General features: G+C 44.7%; 1 protein-coding gene across 5 annotated transcripts in view; it reads left to right on the forward strand.

Annotated features, from left to right (window-relative positions):
* LOC138792407 (protein mono-ADP-ribosyltransferase PARP4-like) overlaps positions 1-19240 on the forward strand; it is a 66277-nt gene that overhangs the window by 1724 nt on the left and 45313 nt on the right. For 2 of the 5 annotated variants that reach the window (XM_069969796.1, XM_069969798.1), the window contains exons 2-8: positions 1085-1217; positions 1580-1766; positions 3787-3841; positions 6810-6903; positions 8038-8136; positions 15999-16148; positions 16435-16572. In XM_069969796.1, the coding sequence (XP_069825897.1) occupies positions 1086-1217; positions 1580-1766; positions 3787-3841; positions 6810-6903; positions 8038-8136; positions 15999-16148; positions 16435-16572 (855 nt within the window). In that variant the 5' untranslated portion in view covers position 1085. Of the gene's footprint in view, positions 1-440; positions 516-1084; positions 1218-1579; positions 1767-3786; positions 3842-6809; positions 6904-6996; positions 7014-8037; positions 8137-15998; positions 16149-16434; positions 16573-19240 lie in introns of those variants that run through there. The other 3 variants (XM_069969797.1, XM_069969799.1, XM_069969800.1) reach the window with 3 other exon arrangements.

The raw sequence follows: 19240 nt of genomic DNA on the forward strand, positions 1-19240 counted from the left end.
CCATTCAGTTACTATAACATTGCACAGTACATTGCCAGGACACACCCTGCTCTTTACAATGTATATTATCCGTCAGTTAAAGGTAAAGATCACTGCAAAGAATAGGGGAGAGATAGCAATGTATACAGCAAATACCAGCAAGAAACCTGATAATGGTCACCGTATCTCCCCTATTGTGCTGGAGGAATGGTATATGCTGCTGCAGGTGGATTCGCTGAGTCATAAGTTGCTATTTATTGACTATTGCAAACTGCAGGGGATTTGCTAGATTCTTCAGGTACGTGGTTAGAAGCCGGGGTATGCTTAATGTATGCATCAGCAAAATGTGCCCTACTAGGTGCTAAATCCCCCTGTCATCTAGGGACTCATTCATTCTAAGATTGCTATTTTAACCCTTTAAAGTGTACCTGTCATTAAAAAAAACTTTGGATATGTCACAGAGACGCAGAGTCTTCAGCCCGTGAGCGATCAGGAGGTCGAGCCTGGATTATGGCCTACTAGAACTAGTTTTGCAGGTATATATGGGTAGTGAGCAGTTGTGTGAATACTACATTGAAATTTGCTGCATTATGCCCTTCCTTACTTTATTCTTTTATGGTGTGTCGCTATTATTATGATCTCCAAAATGCATTTAATTGGCACCCATGCTATATACTGAGCTGGTCACTTATATCCAGCTGCCATTAAAGTGGTTATCCACTGCTACAAAAACATGGCCACTTTCTTCCAGAGACAACACGACTCTTGTCTCCAGTTCAGCTGAGGTTTTCTATTATGCTCCATTCACTTCAAAGGAACTGAGTTACAAAACCTGCACCTAAACTGGAGACAAGAGTGGTGCTGTCTCTGGAAGAAAGTGGCCATGTTTTTCTAATGCTGGATAACCCCTTTAAATTTGACATTAGGCATGTAGCACCTGTACAGTGGGCAGTACATTTGCCAATACAAGTGTATGGTGCCCAGGACTCATTCTTTTTAAGTCTAATTCTATAATACTCACCAGTCTTCACATAGGACAGCCTCAGTGGGTCGCTTCTAACTGCACTCGGCCCTAAGGATAACTTTAATCCTGTTCTCTCTTTAGGATGGGTGCAGGCGTTTTCTCAGACTGCATATTCTTCCTCAAAGTGAACTCCTTACCCTCGAAAGAGAAGGAAAAACTCAAAAGCACCATCACGTTGAATGGAGGAAAAATTTCTTTTGTGTTAAGTAAAAAGGTGGGTATATATATATAATCAATGTAACTAGAGTTGAGCAAACTTCAAGATCGCAGTGGTTCGTCCGAGCATGCGCTATATGATTAGTGTTGGCTGCTGAAGTTGGATGCAGCCCTAGGGAGTCCTGGAACAGATGGATACAGCCATAGGCTGAATTGTGTCGCACACCTTTAGTAAATGTGTCGGTCCGCTAAAAATGGTCAAAAAATATACAAAAACAGGACAATTTGCTGCCGGGAACACTTTAGTAAATCAGCCTCAATATCTGCACATAAGGATTCAAACTACTGTAATCTAAATTTTTGGCTGTAGTTTTTATATATTTGTTATACTTGAAAAACCAAGTGCCCTTTGTGTTTTAGTGCACACATGCTGTGGTCGGTGATCCCGCCGCACTTGACAGAGACCAGCAGAAGAAGATAGAGAAACACGCTATCTCTGTAGTAAATCCAGATTTCATATGGAAATTGGTGCAAGAAGAACAAGTCATTGAGAAGGAACATAAGGATTATGAGAAATCACATGAAGCCACTGTGCATAAAGATCAGGGTAAGGCCGTCTCCCTGCCAGCTCTATGCTTATTCCTCATTTGCTGGGTTAAACAATTAATATTAGAAAGACCTATATTATTTCAAATTAATTTCACTTTATTCTACAAACCTACGGTATTAGAAAAGTATAATAAGTAGAGATGAGCGCCACTCGAGCATGCTCAAGTCAGTCTGAGCTCGGAACTCTGGGCATTTGATTGCCGGTGGCAGAAGAAGTTTGAAGTTTCCAGGGCTCCTTAGAGCTGTACCCAACTTCTTCAGCCGTGGGTAATCAAATGCCGAGAGTACCGGGTCCGGATAGACTTGCGTATGCTCCAGTTCGCTCATCTCTAGTAATGAATGTGAGTCTGACCTCTGGGACTCCTATTGACGAAGGAAGGAATCAAGGTTCTAAAGGCTTTTTACAATGTTGGTGAACTGGTTGCTGACCAAGAAGAAGCAAAAAGCCCATATAAGTGACTAGGGATGTTCTGCAGTATGACAGTTTAATCTTGGGATCGGTGAACCTTGGGGGATATGTGATGAGGCATGAACTAATATTCATGGGATCAACCAATGCACATTTTAATTGAAAAATTACTGCACTGTGCGGCACAGGTCTTTTCTTTACATTGTGATGTTTGTCCGGATGTCATATTGTTTAATGAATAAGCCAGTCCCATTGTTTTTATAACCAATATTACTCTTAAAGGGGTTTTCCACTCACACATAACTTTTGATATGTTGCTGCCCATAATGAGACTAACAATTCCTTCCATACTTGTTATTATCTATTCAGCACCTGTACAGTGGGCAGTACAGTAGCTGAAGTTCTCAGCTGCTGCTTTCTGCTGAAAACACAAAAATCTGTATGTAAGCCTCTCTCTCTGTCTCCCCCTACTTCCCCCTCCCTTCTAAAATGTCTGATGTAAAAAAAAAGTCCCTGGCCAGCTGTATCTGCAACATTGTAGTTTCCTTGTAATGCTGGGATGGTTATTCTGAGGTTAAGTTGCCAATGAACTCACTTTTATTAATCCTCCCAGCATTACAAAGAAGCTACAATGTTAACCCCTTAACGATGGTGGGCGTACATGTATGTCACGCCACCTGGGCCTTAATGCATATACGCCCTGCCAGGGGGGCTGCACTATTAGGCGAGCTCAGGAGCTGAGCTTACTTCATAGCGGGTGAGGACCGGCTGCTATCAGCAGCTGGGCCCTCAACCTCAATGGTGGGCTGCTGAGATCGTGTGTCAGCCCGACATTAACCCCTTAAACGTCGCGACCTCAGCGTTTAAAGCGTAACTGTCATTTCAATGTAATTTTTCTGAAAACAATAAATATCAATAGTGCAAGCAATTTTAAGAAACTCTGTAATAGGTTTTATTCCGCAAAAAGAGTTTCCTTCTCTACTCAAAAAGTAGTTTTCCTTGCTCCCCTCTCACTTCAGAAGAAGCAGGATTTCTGTGTCCATTATGCTCTATGGAGAGGGGAAGGGCTGAGAGGAGTGAGTGAGGTTGGAGCAGTCCTGCACAGCACAACACCCTGCAATCTTCTCTCAGCAAGTTCCTAGATAAGCACTGACCTGTCTGACCTCTTAATCCAGCGTTTTAGATGCCCAGACAGTGTACAAACAGCTGACCTTCATGTCACCTCTTCCTGCTGCCTCATCTCCCTCGGCCACTCCCCCCTCCATAGGATACAATGGACACAGCAGAACCCGTCTTCACTGGCTTCTCTGTAATAAAGAGGGATTTGCCTGATAATGCACAGATAAGAAGTGAGGGGGGAGGCTGGGAAACTGCCTCTTGAGTACAGAAAGAGGCTTGTTTGCCTAATAAACCCTATTATAGTGTTTCTTAAAATTGCTGTCCTGTGTTGCTCTTTATCTGGGACAGTTTTCCTTTCGTTTTTTTCCAATTTTTTCTATACAATATTTTCAACATACAATGGTTGCCCTAGAACCAATAAATATCGTATGTTGAGGGAACACTGTATAAATCTTTTTATCCTTATTAAATGTTTTGTTTTGTTTTTCAGATGATAAGAAAAATCTATTTCTTGCCAAATTTCACAAGAACAAAACCCAGGAAAGGTATTAAATATTATTTATTGCATAGTCCACCTCTCCTCTGATTTTGTGGCTTGTGTATAAAATCCTTTACTCCTCCTGCTCCCCACTCCATTGTCCCTTAGCATTGCAGGAAGTGTAGTGACTATTACAGAACTCCCATGTCTTGCTAACATTATAGTGATAACAAATCCTATTTATTTCAAGCCTTCTAGTCCAGGGGAATCAAACTTGTGGTCCTTCAGCTGTTGAAAAACTACAATTCCCATCATTTCTGGACGGCTAAATCTTTGGCTACACAGGCATTATGGGAATTGTAGTTTTGCAACAGCTGAAGGGCCACGAGTTTGCGACCTGTGCTCTAGTATACAAAAGGACAATGAAAATCAATGAATCAAGGATGAAATCCTATTCATATTTACATTGTAGATGTACATGGTTGAGAATACAATCAATAGCAAAAGGCAAGTAAGCAAGCTGACCCTCCCACTAGTTAAGAAAAGTAGCTTATAGAATGAAATAAACTCCTACAAGACAATCAAAGGGATACTCCGGAGAGTAACAGTTTTTTAATACATTGCTCTAGTAAAGTGACATGGGTCCCTCTGCTGCCACCAATGTCTTTGTCGTGAACTGCAGATGTATCTAAGCCCTGATCCAGGCTCCCCTGCTGCTGCACAGCGCTATTGATACAGAGCAGGGTCATAGGGTCATATTACATGACCCAAGCTGCTGAATAAATGAGCATCGTTCTTCTAGACCTGGAGTTGTGTGACTCATGGCCAGTTATTTTTTGATGGGTAAAAAGCTAATGAATAAGCAGTTGCCCTATTACACGGGGTGGTATTAGTCTGTGTGATAGGCCTACCGAGAAAAGGTAGTAGCTTATTATTATTATAAATTGCTGTTGTGATAAGTCAAAGATTTACTATAATAGTAGTAAGGATTACCTATCCATCTTTTATCTATCATCTATCTATCAATTTATTATCTATCTTTCTATCTATCTATCTCCTATCTAATATCTATCCATCTATTATCTATCTATCTATCTATCTATCTATCTATCTATCTATCTATCTATCTATCTATATATCTTCTATCTATCTATCTATCTATCTATCTATCTATCTATCTCTATCTATCTCTATCTATCTATCTATCTATCTATCTATCCATCTATTATCTATCTATCTCCTATCTATCTATCTATCTATCTATTTATCTATCTATCTATCTATCTATCTATCTATCTATCTTCTATCTATCTCCTATCTATCTATCTATCTATCTATCTATCTCTCTGTCCTATCTATCTATCTATCTATCTATCTATCTATCTATCTATCTCTCTGTCCTATCTATCTATCTATCTATCTATCTATCTATCTCTCATCTATCTATCTATCAATCTCCTATCTATCTATCTATCTATCTATCTATCTTCTATCTATCTATCTATCTATCTATCTATCTATCATCTATCTATCTATCTATCTATCTATCTATCTATCTTCTATTTATCTATATATATATATATATCTATCTATCATCTATCTATCTATCTATCTATCTATCTATCTATCTATCTATCTATCTATCTATCTATCTCCTATCTAATAGCTATCCATCTATTATCTATCTATCTCCTATCTATCCATCTATTATCTATCTATCTATCTATCTATCTATCTTCTATCTATCTATCTTCTATCTATCTATCTATCTATCTATCTATCATCTATCTATCTATCTATCTATCTATTTATCTATCTATCTTCTATCTATCTATCTATCTCCTATCTCCTATCTAATATCTATCCATCTATTATCTATCTATCTATCTATCTTCTATCTATCTATCTATCTATCTATCTTCTATTTATCTATCTATCTCCTATCTAATATCTATCCATCTATCTATCTATATCTATCTATCTATCTATCTTCTATCTATCTATTATCTATCTATCTCCTATCTATCTATTTATCTATCTATCTATCTATCTATCTATCTATCTATCTATCTTTCCTATCTATCATCTATCTATCTATCTATCTATCTATCTATCTATCATCTATCTATCTATCTATCTATCAATCATCTATCTATCTTCTATTTTTATCTATATATCTATCTATCTATCTCCTATCTATCATCTATCTATCTATCTATCTATCTATCTATCTATCTATCATCTATCTATCTATCTATCTATCTATCTTCTATCTATCTATCTATCTATCTATCTATCTATCTATCTATCTATCATCTATCTATCTTCTATTTATCTATATATCTATCTATCATCTATCTATCTATCTATCTTCTATTTATCTATATATCTCCTATCCATCTATCTATCTCCTATCTAATATCTATCCATCTATTATCTATCTATCTATCTATCTATCTATCTATCTATCATCTATCTATCTATCTATCTTCTATTTATATATCTATCTATCTCCTATCTAATATCTATCCATCTATTATCTATCTATCTATCTATCTATCTATCTATCTATCATCTATCTATCATCTATCTATCTTCTATCTATCTATCTATCTATCTTCTATCTATCTATCTATCTATCTATCTCCTATCTAATATCTATCTATCTATCTATCTATCTATCTATCTATATATCTATTTTCTATCTATCTATCTATCTATCTATCTATCTATCTATCTTCTATCTATCTCCTATCTATCTATCTATCTATCTATCTATCTATCTATCTATCTATCTATCTATCTCTCTCATCTATCTATCTATCTATCTATCTATCTATCTATCTATCTATCTCCTATCTATCTATTTCCTATCTATCATCTATCTATCTTCTATTTATCTATTATCTCTTAACCATCTATTATCTATCTATCTATCTATCTATCTATCTATCTATCTCCTATCTATCTATCTATCTATCTATCTATCTATCTACATTAAATTATATATAAATAACATTTATTTCCCTCCTTAGAAATAGAGAAGAAGATTTGGAACTTGAAGACAGTGAATATGATGACAATACCTCACATGACACAGTAGTGGCAAAATACTGTTGTTTCCAAAAAGTAAACTATTTATTTGTCTTATTAGGAAATGTGGGGACTCAGCCATCCTTCTATGTTGGACTATTAGATTGCTTTTCCACCAAATCAGCTGCTTTGCTGACTAAAATAAAGTAAGCATCATGTACAATAGGACATCTCACATTCATCAATTTTTCAATCTCTTTTATGCAATTAGGGCGTTCCCCTAAATTGCAAAAGCCCAGCAGTGTTTGCTCCCTTCTCTTTTAACTAATGTTCCTATGTCCGCATGTAAACACCCACTTTGTTTAAATTCATAGACCTGATATTGTTGGGTTTTGCAGCCCAGGGGAATGCCCCATAGACTTTATTTCCTTATTGCATAAAACATCTAAAGCTTATATCTCAGCGCTGGAGTGACAGATTGAAATAAGAGTTATATCTCCTGATTCACGGTTAGTAGCTCTATTGTACACTGCCTTTACTTTAGTCACAAAAAAAGCTACTGACAGGTATACTTTAAATAGTCCTTCGGGTATCTTTTTCTAAAACGTTGTTTAACTTTTTTAGCCCTTCTGTTTAAAGGAGAACTCTGGCTGGGACCCCTTTTTTCAAAACACTCAGGGAGGGGGTGGTTGAAAACAAAAAAACACTTACCTCCCTGACTCCAGCGCTATACCACTGTTATTCTTTTCATCCACCCCCTCCCCTGGTGTTTTGAAAAAATTGTTCCCGGGCAGAGTTCTCCTTTAATTCTGTTTCTAAAGGAATGTTTACACAGAGTGTATAAAGAATGGATGAAGCGGTGGCCTGACAGATGTGATGAACGCTTTATTCATTTCAGGGTGATTGCATCCCCATGGTTGGACCCTTATTGATCAGCTTACCGCACCCTACTCAGTATGGATAGGGATACCTCTAAAAACATTACATATCACACAAACATGTTAACGTTTTGGTTGGGATCTGGATGTTCACATGGCTAGGCCTTTTTCTCCCTGGCTCGCCAATCTACTGTACTTGTCTGGTGACAAGTGTCAGGCTCCATAGGCTTCTTCACAAATTACTTATTAGTGTTGTTGAATGTCTGTGGTCAATCAATGTGTTCCAGTCCAACACTGATTATGTGAAATGTATCTAGAATTCTAGGCTAATATTCACACTTTTATTTTCCAGGAAGAAGAATATGCAGTCGTTGAACTTCTTTACTTTACAGGACAGTGTCCTTTTCCATATAGGATATCTACTGTTTATGGGCTTCCTAGCACCTCTGAGGTAACTGATATAACATTATTAAAGGGGTATTCCACTCAAACATAACTTTTCATATGTTGCCGCCCATGGTGAGACTAACAATTTCTTCCATACTTGTTATTATCTATTCAGTCTCCTTCCCCCAGTTCTGAGCTGCTACTCTCTGCTGAAGACCCAAAAATCTGTATGTGAGCTTTTCACTCTGTCTCTGTTACACTATATGTTATGTCAGAATTAACACCAAAGTTAGGCACTCTCAGGGTGTCAAATGAGTCAGGGGTGTCAAAGCCTAAGCTTTAGCTGCCCAGGTTTGATAGGAATTATAGTTTTAATACCTACAATAGGACCCCTATATACTTATTTGTCCATAAGCACAACTCCAAAGTTTATACCTAACAAAAAACAAAAATGCTGGACAATGATTCCAAATATAACGAAAGTATTTCTTTATTAATTACATATCAAGAATAAAAACAGTTTTATCTAAAATTGCAGGAAGCAAGTACATAACATTGGAGGGATGATGGGCAGACAAAAAATTTATTACATATACAAAAATGCATACGTATCCATATGTGTATACATGGCTATATACATACGTGGTGGGAAAAGCACATGAAATGAAATGAAAACAGAGAAGAGGAAAGAGGGCTACAAGAAATAACACAGTATTACTCAATGGGTAGAAAAGTCCGCACTTGTGCCCCAGTTAGTAACTTCACATAACCAGTACCGAACTCAGGGCCGGCTCCAGCTTTTTGTGGGCCCTTGGGCGACAGAGCCTCGGCGGGCCCCTTTGAGGAGCAAATCATGGAGAGACAGGCGAGGAAAGATTTGCAGCAGAAGAAACATGCGGCTGCTGCATATCTTTCTCCTCCTGTATCTCCTGATCTCTGCAGTAGTCAGGACTCTGGAGGAGTCAGACCCCGTCACAGGATTATATATATATATATCATGCTGGTGCTGCTAGTTCTCTAGTATACAGCTCCTTCTGTGTGTGTTTGTGTGTGTGTGTGTGTGTATATACATACACACACACAGAGCAGGAGCTGTATACTAGAGAACTAGCAGCACCAGCATTATATATATATATATATATATATATATATATATATATTTATAATATGAACATGGTGAGACCTCTAGTTCTCCTATATACAGGCCCTGCAGTGATATACAGTGTGTGTATATATATATATATATATATATATATATATATATATATATATATATATATATACACACACACACACACACACACACTGTATATCACTGCAGGGCCTGAATATAGGAGAACTAGAGGTCTCACCATGTTCATATGATAGATAGGAGATAGGGAAATAGATAGATAGATAGGAGATAAGGAAATAGATAGATAGATAGATAGATAGATAGATAGATAGGAGATAGGGAAATAGATAGATAGATAGATAGATAGATAGATAGATAGATAGATAGATAGGAGATAGATATTACAGCAGGACCTCTATACACAAAACAAGTAGAAGAACCAGCACATACAGGACACTTAGTTTGCAGAGCCTACCTGCTGCCCTCTGTCAGGTCATGTGTCCGATCACATGACCCGTGACATCATCAAAGGTCCTTCAGACTCAAAGGTCCTCTTTCCTACTCGGCTGTAGGGAAGATTTGTGATGGAAGACAGGTGCCCGGGGACCCCAGTATGGATCGGCGTGGCCCCTAACTGTCACATGCGGCCTCTAGGGGCCCAGTCCCCTTTGTTACTACACTTTTTTTTCTTTTTTACTAACAAAAAAAATGTAGTAACAAACGGGAGTGGGCCCCTAGAGGAGCTGGGGGCCCCGGCATTTGCCCTACTTAGCCGGGTGCTGACGCCGGCCCTGACCGAACTCCTCACCACCTGAGCTCAAAATAGAGCTATTGCCCAACAACACCACTCACCCAACGCTGCGTTTCGCCAACAAGCTTTATCAAGGGTGATGAAACACAGGAAGCTTGTCCTTTTTATACGTCTATCAACCAATCACACAACATCACACACCAGTTACATACATCCTCAATCATCCAGAAAGCCAATCCCACCTCAAAATTGTAATCACACCCTCCACAGAAAGGGGAGAGACTCCCAATCCCGCCCACCCACAGGTGAAATCAAAGAAATTTTAAAGGTATGAGCGGTTTTACCTGATATTCGACCACCCCCATAAGGATAATCACACGTGTGTAATGGAGCCATGACGCCGAAAGGGTCAAATGTGTCACGGCCGCGGCGGCTTCCCGCGTTCCGGGTTGCCGCCGCGACCGCCTCCTGTCCCGTGCAGCCGCCGGGGTCCTTGTGTAGGGACCCGGCGCTGCTGCTGCTTCGGCCCCTGGGGCGCCTCACCTCTCCTCCGTGCGGTCTGTGCCGGCCGGCGCGCGCGTCCCCGCCTCCTCGGGCGCGCGCGCGCCGGCTGTCTCAGATTTAAAGGGGCAGTGCGCTCCTAATTGGTTAGTGTCACCAATCACTCCCCTATAAATCCCAGCATGCCCTGTCCTTAGTGTTGGAGCCTCTACATGCTTCCCATAGCGTTTGGCCCAGCTCCCTGTTGTTCCTGTGTCCTGTCCGTTACCTGGTCCCAAGTCCCTGTTCCTGAGTCCTGTCCGTTACCCGGTCCCTAGTCCCTGTTCCTGGTTCCTGTTTCCCTGTCACTCCATCTGTTCCTGCGTTCAGCCTGTCACGTGCGCTCTCACCTGCAGACCATTGCCAGTGCCATCTCCTGCCTACTGCTCCTGCCACGCCTCGCCTGCCGACACCAGCAACCAAGCCAGGGGTAGCGACCTGGGGGTCGCCTGCCGCAGCAAGTCCATCCCGCCTTGCGGCGGGCTCTGGTGAAGACCAGCGGCCCCTTAGACTCCGCTCCCTGGTGAGGTTTGTGCCATCGCTGGTGCCGGTCCAGTGGATCCACTACTCCGGGCGTTACAGTAGGCTCCAACCATGGATCCCGGCGAGGTGCCAGATCTCCGTGACGTCGCCAGAGTGGTCGCGCAACAGGCTCAACAAATCCAGAAACAGTCACAGCAGATCCAGCAACTCACTGCCGCCTTACAGCAGCAGACTACTGCCCAGCGCACACCATCTCCTGACGCTGCTTCTTCACTCCGACTGGCCCTCCCAAGCAAGTACTCTGGGGACTCTAAGTTGTGCAGAGGATTCCTGACTCAGTGCACCATGCACATTGAACTTTTGAGTAGTCAGTTTTCCACCGAGCGCTCTAAAGTGGCTTTCATCATCAGCCTATTAGAAGGTAGAGCCCTGGCCTGGGCCACGCCACTGTGGGACCGTGATGATCCTGTTGCTGCCAATCTCCGGGCCTTCCTATTCGAGTTTCGCTCCGTCTTTGAGGAACCTGCCCGTGCTTCTTCAGCCGAGACTGCTCTCCTCAACCTCTCTCAAGGCAGCTCCTCTGTTGGTGACTACGCCATCCAGTTCCGCACCCTGGCAGCTGAATTGGACTGGAACGAGGCCGCCCTATTGGCCACCTTCAAGAAGGGCCTGTCTAGTCGAGTGAGAGACGTGCTCGCTGCCCGAGACCTGCCTACCTCCCTGAACGAACTCATTCTACTGGCCACCCGAGTTGATACTCGTTTTTCGGAAAGGGAGGAGGAGGTTCGGCATGAACATTTACTAACCCATTCCCGTCGCCATCCCCAGCTGGCGCCGGTTTTCCAGAATCCTGACCTTTCGATGTCCCAACCCTCTCCTGAGATTCCTATGCAGGTGGAACGGGCTCACCTGACGCCTGATGAAAGAATCCGGCGCCTGGAGCAGAATCTCTGTCTCTATTGCGGTGGTTCCGATCACTTCCGGCTGGGATGTCCCCTACGTCCCCAAACATCCGGAGGATGCTCGCACCTAGGTCCGGTGGGACAGGTGTCCCTAGGTGCGAATGCCACCATTCCAAGTCTGTCTATGCCAGTTTCCATCCGGACTCCCTCAGGACAAAATCATCAGACTACTGCCTTCCTCGATTCTGGCTCAGCAGGCAGTTTTATTGCGGCAACATTGGTCCAAAGATGGCGGCTACCAGTGACCCGACTAGCCAGGCCCCTGACTATCTCCTCGGTCACGGGCGAAATTCTTACCGACCGTGTGTACTACCAGACCGCATCTTTAGTCCTCCAGGTGGGTCCTTTACATCAAGAAGAGATATCCTTCTACGTCCTGCCCCATTCTTCCCCCGCGGTCCTCCTGGGACTCCCGTGGCTACAAGAACATGCCCCTCAGCTGGACTGGAGAACCGGGGAGATTCTCAGTTGGGGTCAGGACTGTTCCCACCAGTGTCTCAAGTCACCTCAGACCAAGTGTATTATGTCATTTCCTGTCCCGGCCAAGCCTCTATCCGGCCTACCGGCAGAAGACCAAGACTCGGCGGATGCCTTCTCTGACGAGGTGTACCCTCTCCCCGTACCCAAGACTAAGGTCGTGTCCTCTCACCACCGGAAGAACTTACAGAAGGTCCTCGTCCACAGACCCACAGTCCCTTGCCACGTTATACCGCCTGATCGCCTAGTACCAGTCGTCACCTCCACTCTTCAGAGAGTACCCCCCGGAAAGACTCATGTTCACCCTGCGCTTCGAAGAGGTATTTTGAAGTGGGGACATTCCTCGTTGGAGGCCGGGCACCCTGGAGTCCGTAAGACCGGCCAACGGATCTCTCGCCACTACTGGTGGCCCAGCCTATCCCAAGATGTCAAAGACTTTGTGGCTTCCTGTGCCATTTGCAGGCAAGAAAGAGGGGGAGGCCAAAGGGGGGGGGTACTGTCACGGCCGCGGCGGCTTCCCGCGTTCCGGGTTGCCGCCGCGACCGCCTCCTGTCCCGTGCAGCCGCCGGGGTCCTTGTGTAGGGACCCGGCGCTGCTGCTGCTTCGGCCCCTGGGGCGCCTCACCTCTCCTCCGTGCGGTCTGTGCCGGCCGGCGCGCGCGTCCCCGCCTCCTAGGGCGCGCGCGCGCCGGCTGTCTCAGATTTAAAGGGGCAGTGCGCTCCTAATTGGTTAGTGTCACCAATCACTCCCCTATAAATCCCAGCATGCCCTGTCCTTAGTGTTGGAGCCTCTACATGCTTCCCATAGCGTTTGGCCCAGCTCCCTGTTGTTCCTGTGTCCTGTCCGTTACCTGGTCCCAAGTCCCTGTTCCTGAGTCCTGTCCGTTACCCGGTCCCTAGTCCCTGTTCCTGGTTCCTGTTTCCCTGTCACTCCATCTGTTCCTGCGTTCAGCCTGTCACGTGCGCTCTCACCTGCAGACCATTGCCAGTGCCATCTCCTGCCTACTGCTCCTGCCACGCCTCGCCTGCCGACACCAGCAACCAAGCCAGGGGTAGCGACCTGGGGGTCGCCTGCCGCAGCAAGTCCATCCCGCCTTGCGGCGGGCTCTGGTGAAGACCAGCGGCCCCTTAGACTCCGCTCCCTGGTGAGGTTTGTGCCATCGCTGGTGCCGGTCCAGTGGATCCACTACTCCGGGCGTTACAAAATGCCACAGGTGTCACGTGATCAATGGACGTCATATGACTCCGCCCCCCTTCCGATGCGTGGCACGCGTCACATGGACAGCGCCGCGCAGGGAAAAGACATATCCCCGCGGGCATATGATCCGCCCCTACCGTCTAACTCAGCCCATCTCCAGTCACGTGAGCCGTGTCACATGGTCAGCGCCGCATCACATGATCGGCGCCGTGTCATGTGACCGTACATCACTGAGAAGAAACTGAGGGCCCTGGCGCATGCGCAATAAAGATAAAAAAGTGCGATCACCAAGTGAAGGAAAAGAAATGATAAACAGTACAACAATGCAAGTTTCCAAGAAGTGAAAAGTGACAAGTGCAAAGGTGTAAGTGCACAAGTGCAAAAATGCAAAGAAAAGAAGAGTGAAGTGAAAATGTGACAATAATAAGTAAAAATACAAACCATGTCCCTTGACCAAACTGAAACACAACTCATAAATATAAATCCATCTAGTAAAAGTGACAATGCATGTAAACAAATAAGAAAAATAATGTCAATATCAATATTAATATTAGTACTAATAGCAAGTCAATCCATTATAAAGTGACAGTGCATATAACAATAGTAATGATGATAATCACATCAATGCATAATTGCGATTGTATATACAAAATAACCATGTGTAAAAATAGGAAAAAATAAAAAAAAATGTAAAATATAGCTCCTGGTGAGCACAAATCCACCACATGATATATACACACATATGCAGACACAATTATGTGTCTAGAAATATAAAGTGCTACAAAGGATTTATTCCTATTCAAAGACAAGTACAGAGACCATAAAGTGAACATTGGGCAAAAATACAAAACGTGAATATGTGAGTGTACAATAAATATGACATAAATAAAAACATCCACCAATAGTGTAAGGACAGCGCCGGTCCATAGAGAAGTATAAAACGTAATGATAACATATCACTGTATCAGAGTCCATTAAAACCTATACAAAATGGGGGAGTGTCTTGTAAACGTGGAGGGTTATCTTCATAGTGAGGATCTTGGATATCTAGAAAAAAAGAGGAAGGTGAGAATACCAATTATAGCTGACAGACATACAAAAACACAAATACACACATAAAAAAATATAAATTTATTGTATAAAAACACATAATTAAAAAGGTTAAAAAATAATTAAAAACAAGCCAAACCTAAAAAGCATGTAACTAAATACTAATAGACACCGGAATCCAGGGAAACAATCTTCCTGCTATTCCATCCTTTATTCTACAGAAATGACGCGAAACTGTTGTATTCATTAAGGCCACAAGGGGCCATGGTATTAAGTTGGTAAATCCACTTGGTTTCTTTTTGGCCTAATCTCTTTTTCATATCCCCCCCACGGTCACTAGGATGGACAACATCGATTCCTCTCACCTTCAAAAGGGACTCGTCACAATTGTGAACCAATTTGAAGTGTCGGGGGATGGTCTTCAAACCATCAATGTCAACGGCATCTTTTGCAGCCCTGATGTCCAGCACATGCTCTCGGACTCTCCTCCTCAGTTGTCTCGTCGTCATTCCCACATATATCAACTTACATGGACATGTTGCAAGATAGATCACTGATTTAGTTTCACATGAAATCGCATGGCAGGTCTTGTACTCTTTCCTCCCATCAGACGTATAAAATGTAGTGGATCTTTCCATGTTCGGGCACGCCACACCCTTCTTGCATGGTCCTGATCCCCATCTTGGACCTTTGGAACCAAAAATGCCAGAAGTTGCCAGGAATTATAGTTTTGCAATAGCTGCAAGGCCAAAGACACCCTTAAAGTGACACTGTCACCCCCTTTCGTGCATTCTGACATCTCTACACAGGTGTAAAGGGTAAATTAGCAGTTTTCACGCCTTATTTTATATCATACGTCATGGTGCTGTCAAAGACAGCACCATGGACATGTCAAAGGTTGGAAATGTCAAAGGTTTTGATTGGTCCAAGTCTGAGTGATCACAACAATGACACTTTCAGTAGAAAAGAAAGTGAAGAAAAAATAAGTGGAAAATAGAGGTGAGGAAAGAGGGGGAGGAGTGGGGGGTAGTAGGGTAGAAGTCCTAGGATGTGTTAAGTGGGTATGGTCCTCCCAGCTAGATGATTGTAAGTGGATGTCAAATGACCGCCGCAGTCAGTCAGCAGTGTCAAAGGTCATAGCCTTTACTCTAGGCTTTGTGGCTTCCATGACTGAGCTGGGATGCCAGGAGTATGGCCCTTGACCTCTGACACTGTTAATTGACTGTAGCAGTCATGTGACGTCCACTCCAGAAGATGACCGGGATGCTGTAGGGCCATATATATATATATATATATATATATATACATATACATATATAGCATACACTTAACATTTTTGTCTCTCTGTGCAGAAGAAACTTGCATTCTACCTGGTGGACATGGTGGAGAAGGCTTGTGAGACATACGACCATCAAATTAATGACATTAAAGACAAAGGATTCACACAAATCAATAGGATCCCATTACAAGCCGAGAGCTTGGCTTCCAAAGCTCTGCAGAAGGTGACAGTATTAAGTACAGTGGTACCTTGGTTTAAGAGTAACTTAGATTGAGAGCGTTTTGCAAGAAGAACTCGCAGTTTTTCAAAATTGTAACTTGGTTTAAGAGAATTGCTTTGGTTTAAGAGCTCCCTGTACTGGGTGGAAGGGGGAGTGGGGGAGGGGCATGGTCTGCATAGCAAGGTCTACAGCTTGGACCTGAACTCCTGCTTGTTCCTCACATTGGCCATGTAGAGATGCAGGTAGATAACTGTGGGTTTCAAACATATATCTTGTTTTCTGTTAAAAGGTTCTGCTTCAGGAAGCCATCGATATCACACGATTGTCGCCAGAAGTGGCCGGCCTAGTTGACTCTATGTGGGCAGATTTGGTTGGATATCTGGACTCTATACTTTCGTGTCCTGTAGAAAACATTAGTCTGAATGATGTAAGAAATATAGTAAAAGAAAAAAAACAATGCAATGGAATGGATTGTACTGTATGAATATAATTTTATTATTTTTAAAGGGGTTGTCTGGGGAGCAGAAGAAAGAAACCCTTTCAGTGATGTGGAGGGTTAGGTGTAAGTCCATATCATCCCGATGCTCAATGGCTGCACAAATTAGTCTTATTGGAATAAAACCCACTTTCTTTATGAGATACACAGGTTGCAGATCTCCCAGGTTACACTGGGGTAGTTGAAGACCTTCACAATAATGACATCATTGCAGTTTGCTGCCTCATTTATTTGCTTCAGTAAAAACATAGAAGATTATCGGCAGAAAAAGACCTCTGGGTCCATCTAGTCTGCCCTATTAGTATTTCCCTTCTAATTATCTTAGGATAGATATATGTTTATCTCAGGCAGAGTCGTTGTTGCTTCTGTTATATATGGTGGCCTATAGCATTGGTTAATATTAGAGATGAGCAAATTACGGTAAGTTCAGTTTCACGCATACCCAAACTATTGGCATTTGACTCCCACTGTCTGGAGAAGATGGATACAGCCTATGTTTTCTAGACAGTTCTCGGGCGGCATCCAACTTCTCCATGCAGCAGGATTTCAATGCCAATAGTTCAGGTTTGTGCAAATCCGGACATACTGTAAGTTTGCTTATCTCTTGTTAATATGCAATGTTTGAAGTTTTTTTCGTTAAAGTCTATATTAAATCGAATGTACTATTGCTTTAAAGGATACCTGTCACTCCCCGTGCCGGGGTGACAGGCTCCCGACCCCGTTAGAGCGCTCTATACTTACCTTATCGCGCCGGGTCCCGCTTCCTGATGCGGTCGGGTCACGGAGATTTCAGCTCCCGAAGCCCGGCGCGTGCTGAGAGATGAGTCCGATGCCCATAGAGAATGACGGAGCATCGGACTCCCCATTCATTCTCTATGAGCGTCTGACTCTGCTGTGTGCGCGCGCGCCGGGCTTCGGGAGCTGAAATCTCCGTGACCCGACCGCATCAGGAAGCGGGACCCGGCGCGATTAGGTGAGTATAGGGGGATCTAGCAGGGGGTCAGGAGCCTGTCATCCTGGCACGGGGGGTGACAGGTCCTCTTTAATGATTTTACATGAATAGACTGGCAACGGTGCAGGGATGCCAGTGCTGGGGTCCTTTTTTTTTTTACCGCGGTCCGTTCTGTGCACTGTGCCAGTCTTTTCCTGGGCACTGTCCCAACATGAAGCACTGGGGGCAGGCCCGCCCATCCCCAGTGTGATGAAACCCCTCCTCTCTGTGACGTGGCTCCATTAGAATCAATCACAGAGGGGAGTGGGGTTCGTCACACTGGAGGCTGGCGGGCCTGTCCCCTGTGCTTAATGCTGGGCTGGTGCTCTGGAATAGACCGGCACCGTGCACGGGAACTGGGGCATGGTTAAAAAGGAAAAGGACCCCGACACCGGCATCCCTGCACCAGCGCCAGTCTATTCATGTAAAATCCTTAAAGCAATGTTACCTGTCGATACATTCCCTTTAACCATTCTAACCCCTCCCTTTGCTTCACCCCCAATGTACATTATTACGATTTAGTCATCTATACTATCTATTAGGGATGGTCCGAACCTGGTTCGGGTCGGGTTCGTACGAAGCCGAACTCTACGTAATGATTCCCGCTGCCTGGCGGCTCCTTGGAGAGGGTGGATACAGCGGGAGGATAAAACTGGGATACAGCCATAGCCATAGGCTGTATCCCAGTTTTCCAGGCGGTCCTCCCGCTGTATCCGCCCGCTGCACGGAGCGGGCAGACAGCGGGAATCTGATGCCGAGCGTTCAGGTTCATACGAACCCGAACCTCGGAGGCAGGGCCGTTTCTAGGGCCGGGCGGGCCGGGTCACCGCACGGGGCGCCAACAGCTAGGGGGCGCCCGGCGGCCTCCGACAGCGCCCGGCCCCCCGCACTCACTAAATTAGCAGGGCCTCCTGCACCGCATCGCCCGCCGCTATCGTGCGCCCCCCGGGAGGGGGGGGCGGGGGGTGGTGGTGCTGGTGCGGGGGTGCGATGGGTCCGCCGAGGTGAGCTTCCGGCACAGACAGCCTCTGTCAGACAAGCCGGAAGCTCACAGCTGCAGCCCTGAACCTCTCTCCTGCTCGATGACGTCATTTGTGCTGGGACCGCGGGGCTGCAGCTGTGAGCTTCCAGGTTGTCTGACAGAGGCTGTCTGTGCCGGAAGCAGCTCACCCCCGCCTTGTAACAGCATCAGAAAGGTGCCCCGGGCTGCTCCCCCTGCCCCCCCCCCCCCACTGCTCCTCCTGCCCCCCTGTTGCTCAGCCTGCCCCCTCCCCCTGCCCGCAGACTGCCCCCTCCTGCTCCCTATACTCCCCCTGCCACCTTAGCTGCCCCCCCACCTGTCACCCCAGCTGCGCCCATCTTCTCCCCCTGCCACCTTAGCTGCCCCCCCCTGCATGTCACCCCAGCTGCCCCCATCTTCTCCCCCTGCCACCTTAGCTGCCTCCCCTGCATGTCACCCCAGCTGCCCCCATCTTCTCCCCCTGCCACCTTAGCTGCCCCCCTGCCTGTCACCCCAGCTGCCCCCATCTTCTCCCCCTGCCACCTTAGCTGCCCCCATCTTCCCCCCTGCCTTCCCAGCAGCCCCCACTACCAACTTAGCTGCTCCCC

Source organism: Dendropsophus ebraccatus, chromosome 5, assembly GCF_027789765.1.
Source record: "Dendropsophus ebraccatus isolate aDenEbr1 chromosome 5, aDenEbr1.pat, whole genome shotgun sequence".
NCBI lineage: Eukaryota > Metazoa > Chordata > Amphibia > Anura > Hylidae > Dendropsophus > Dendropsophus ebraccatus.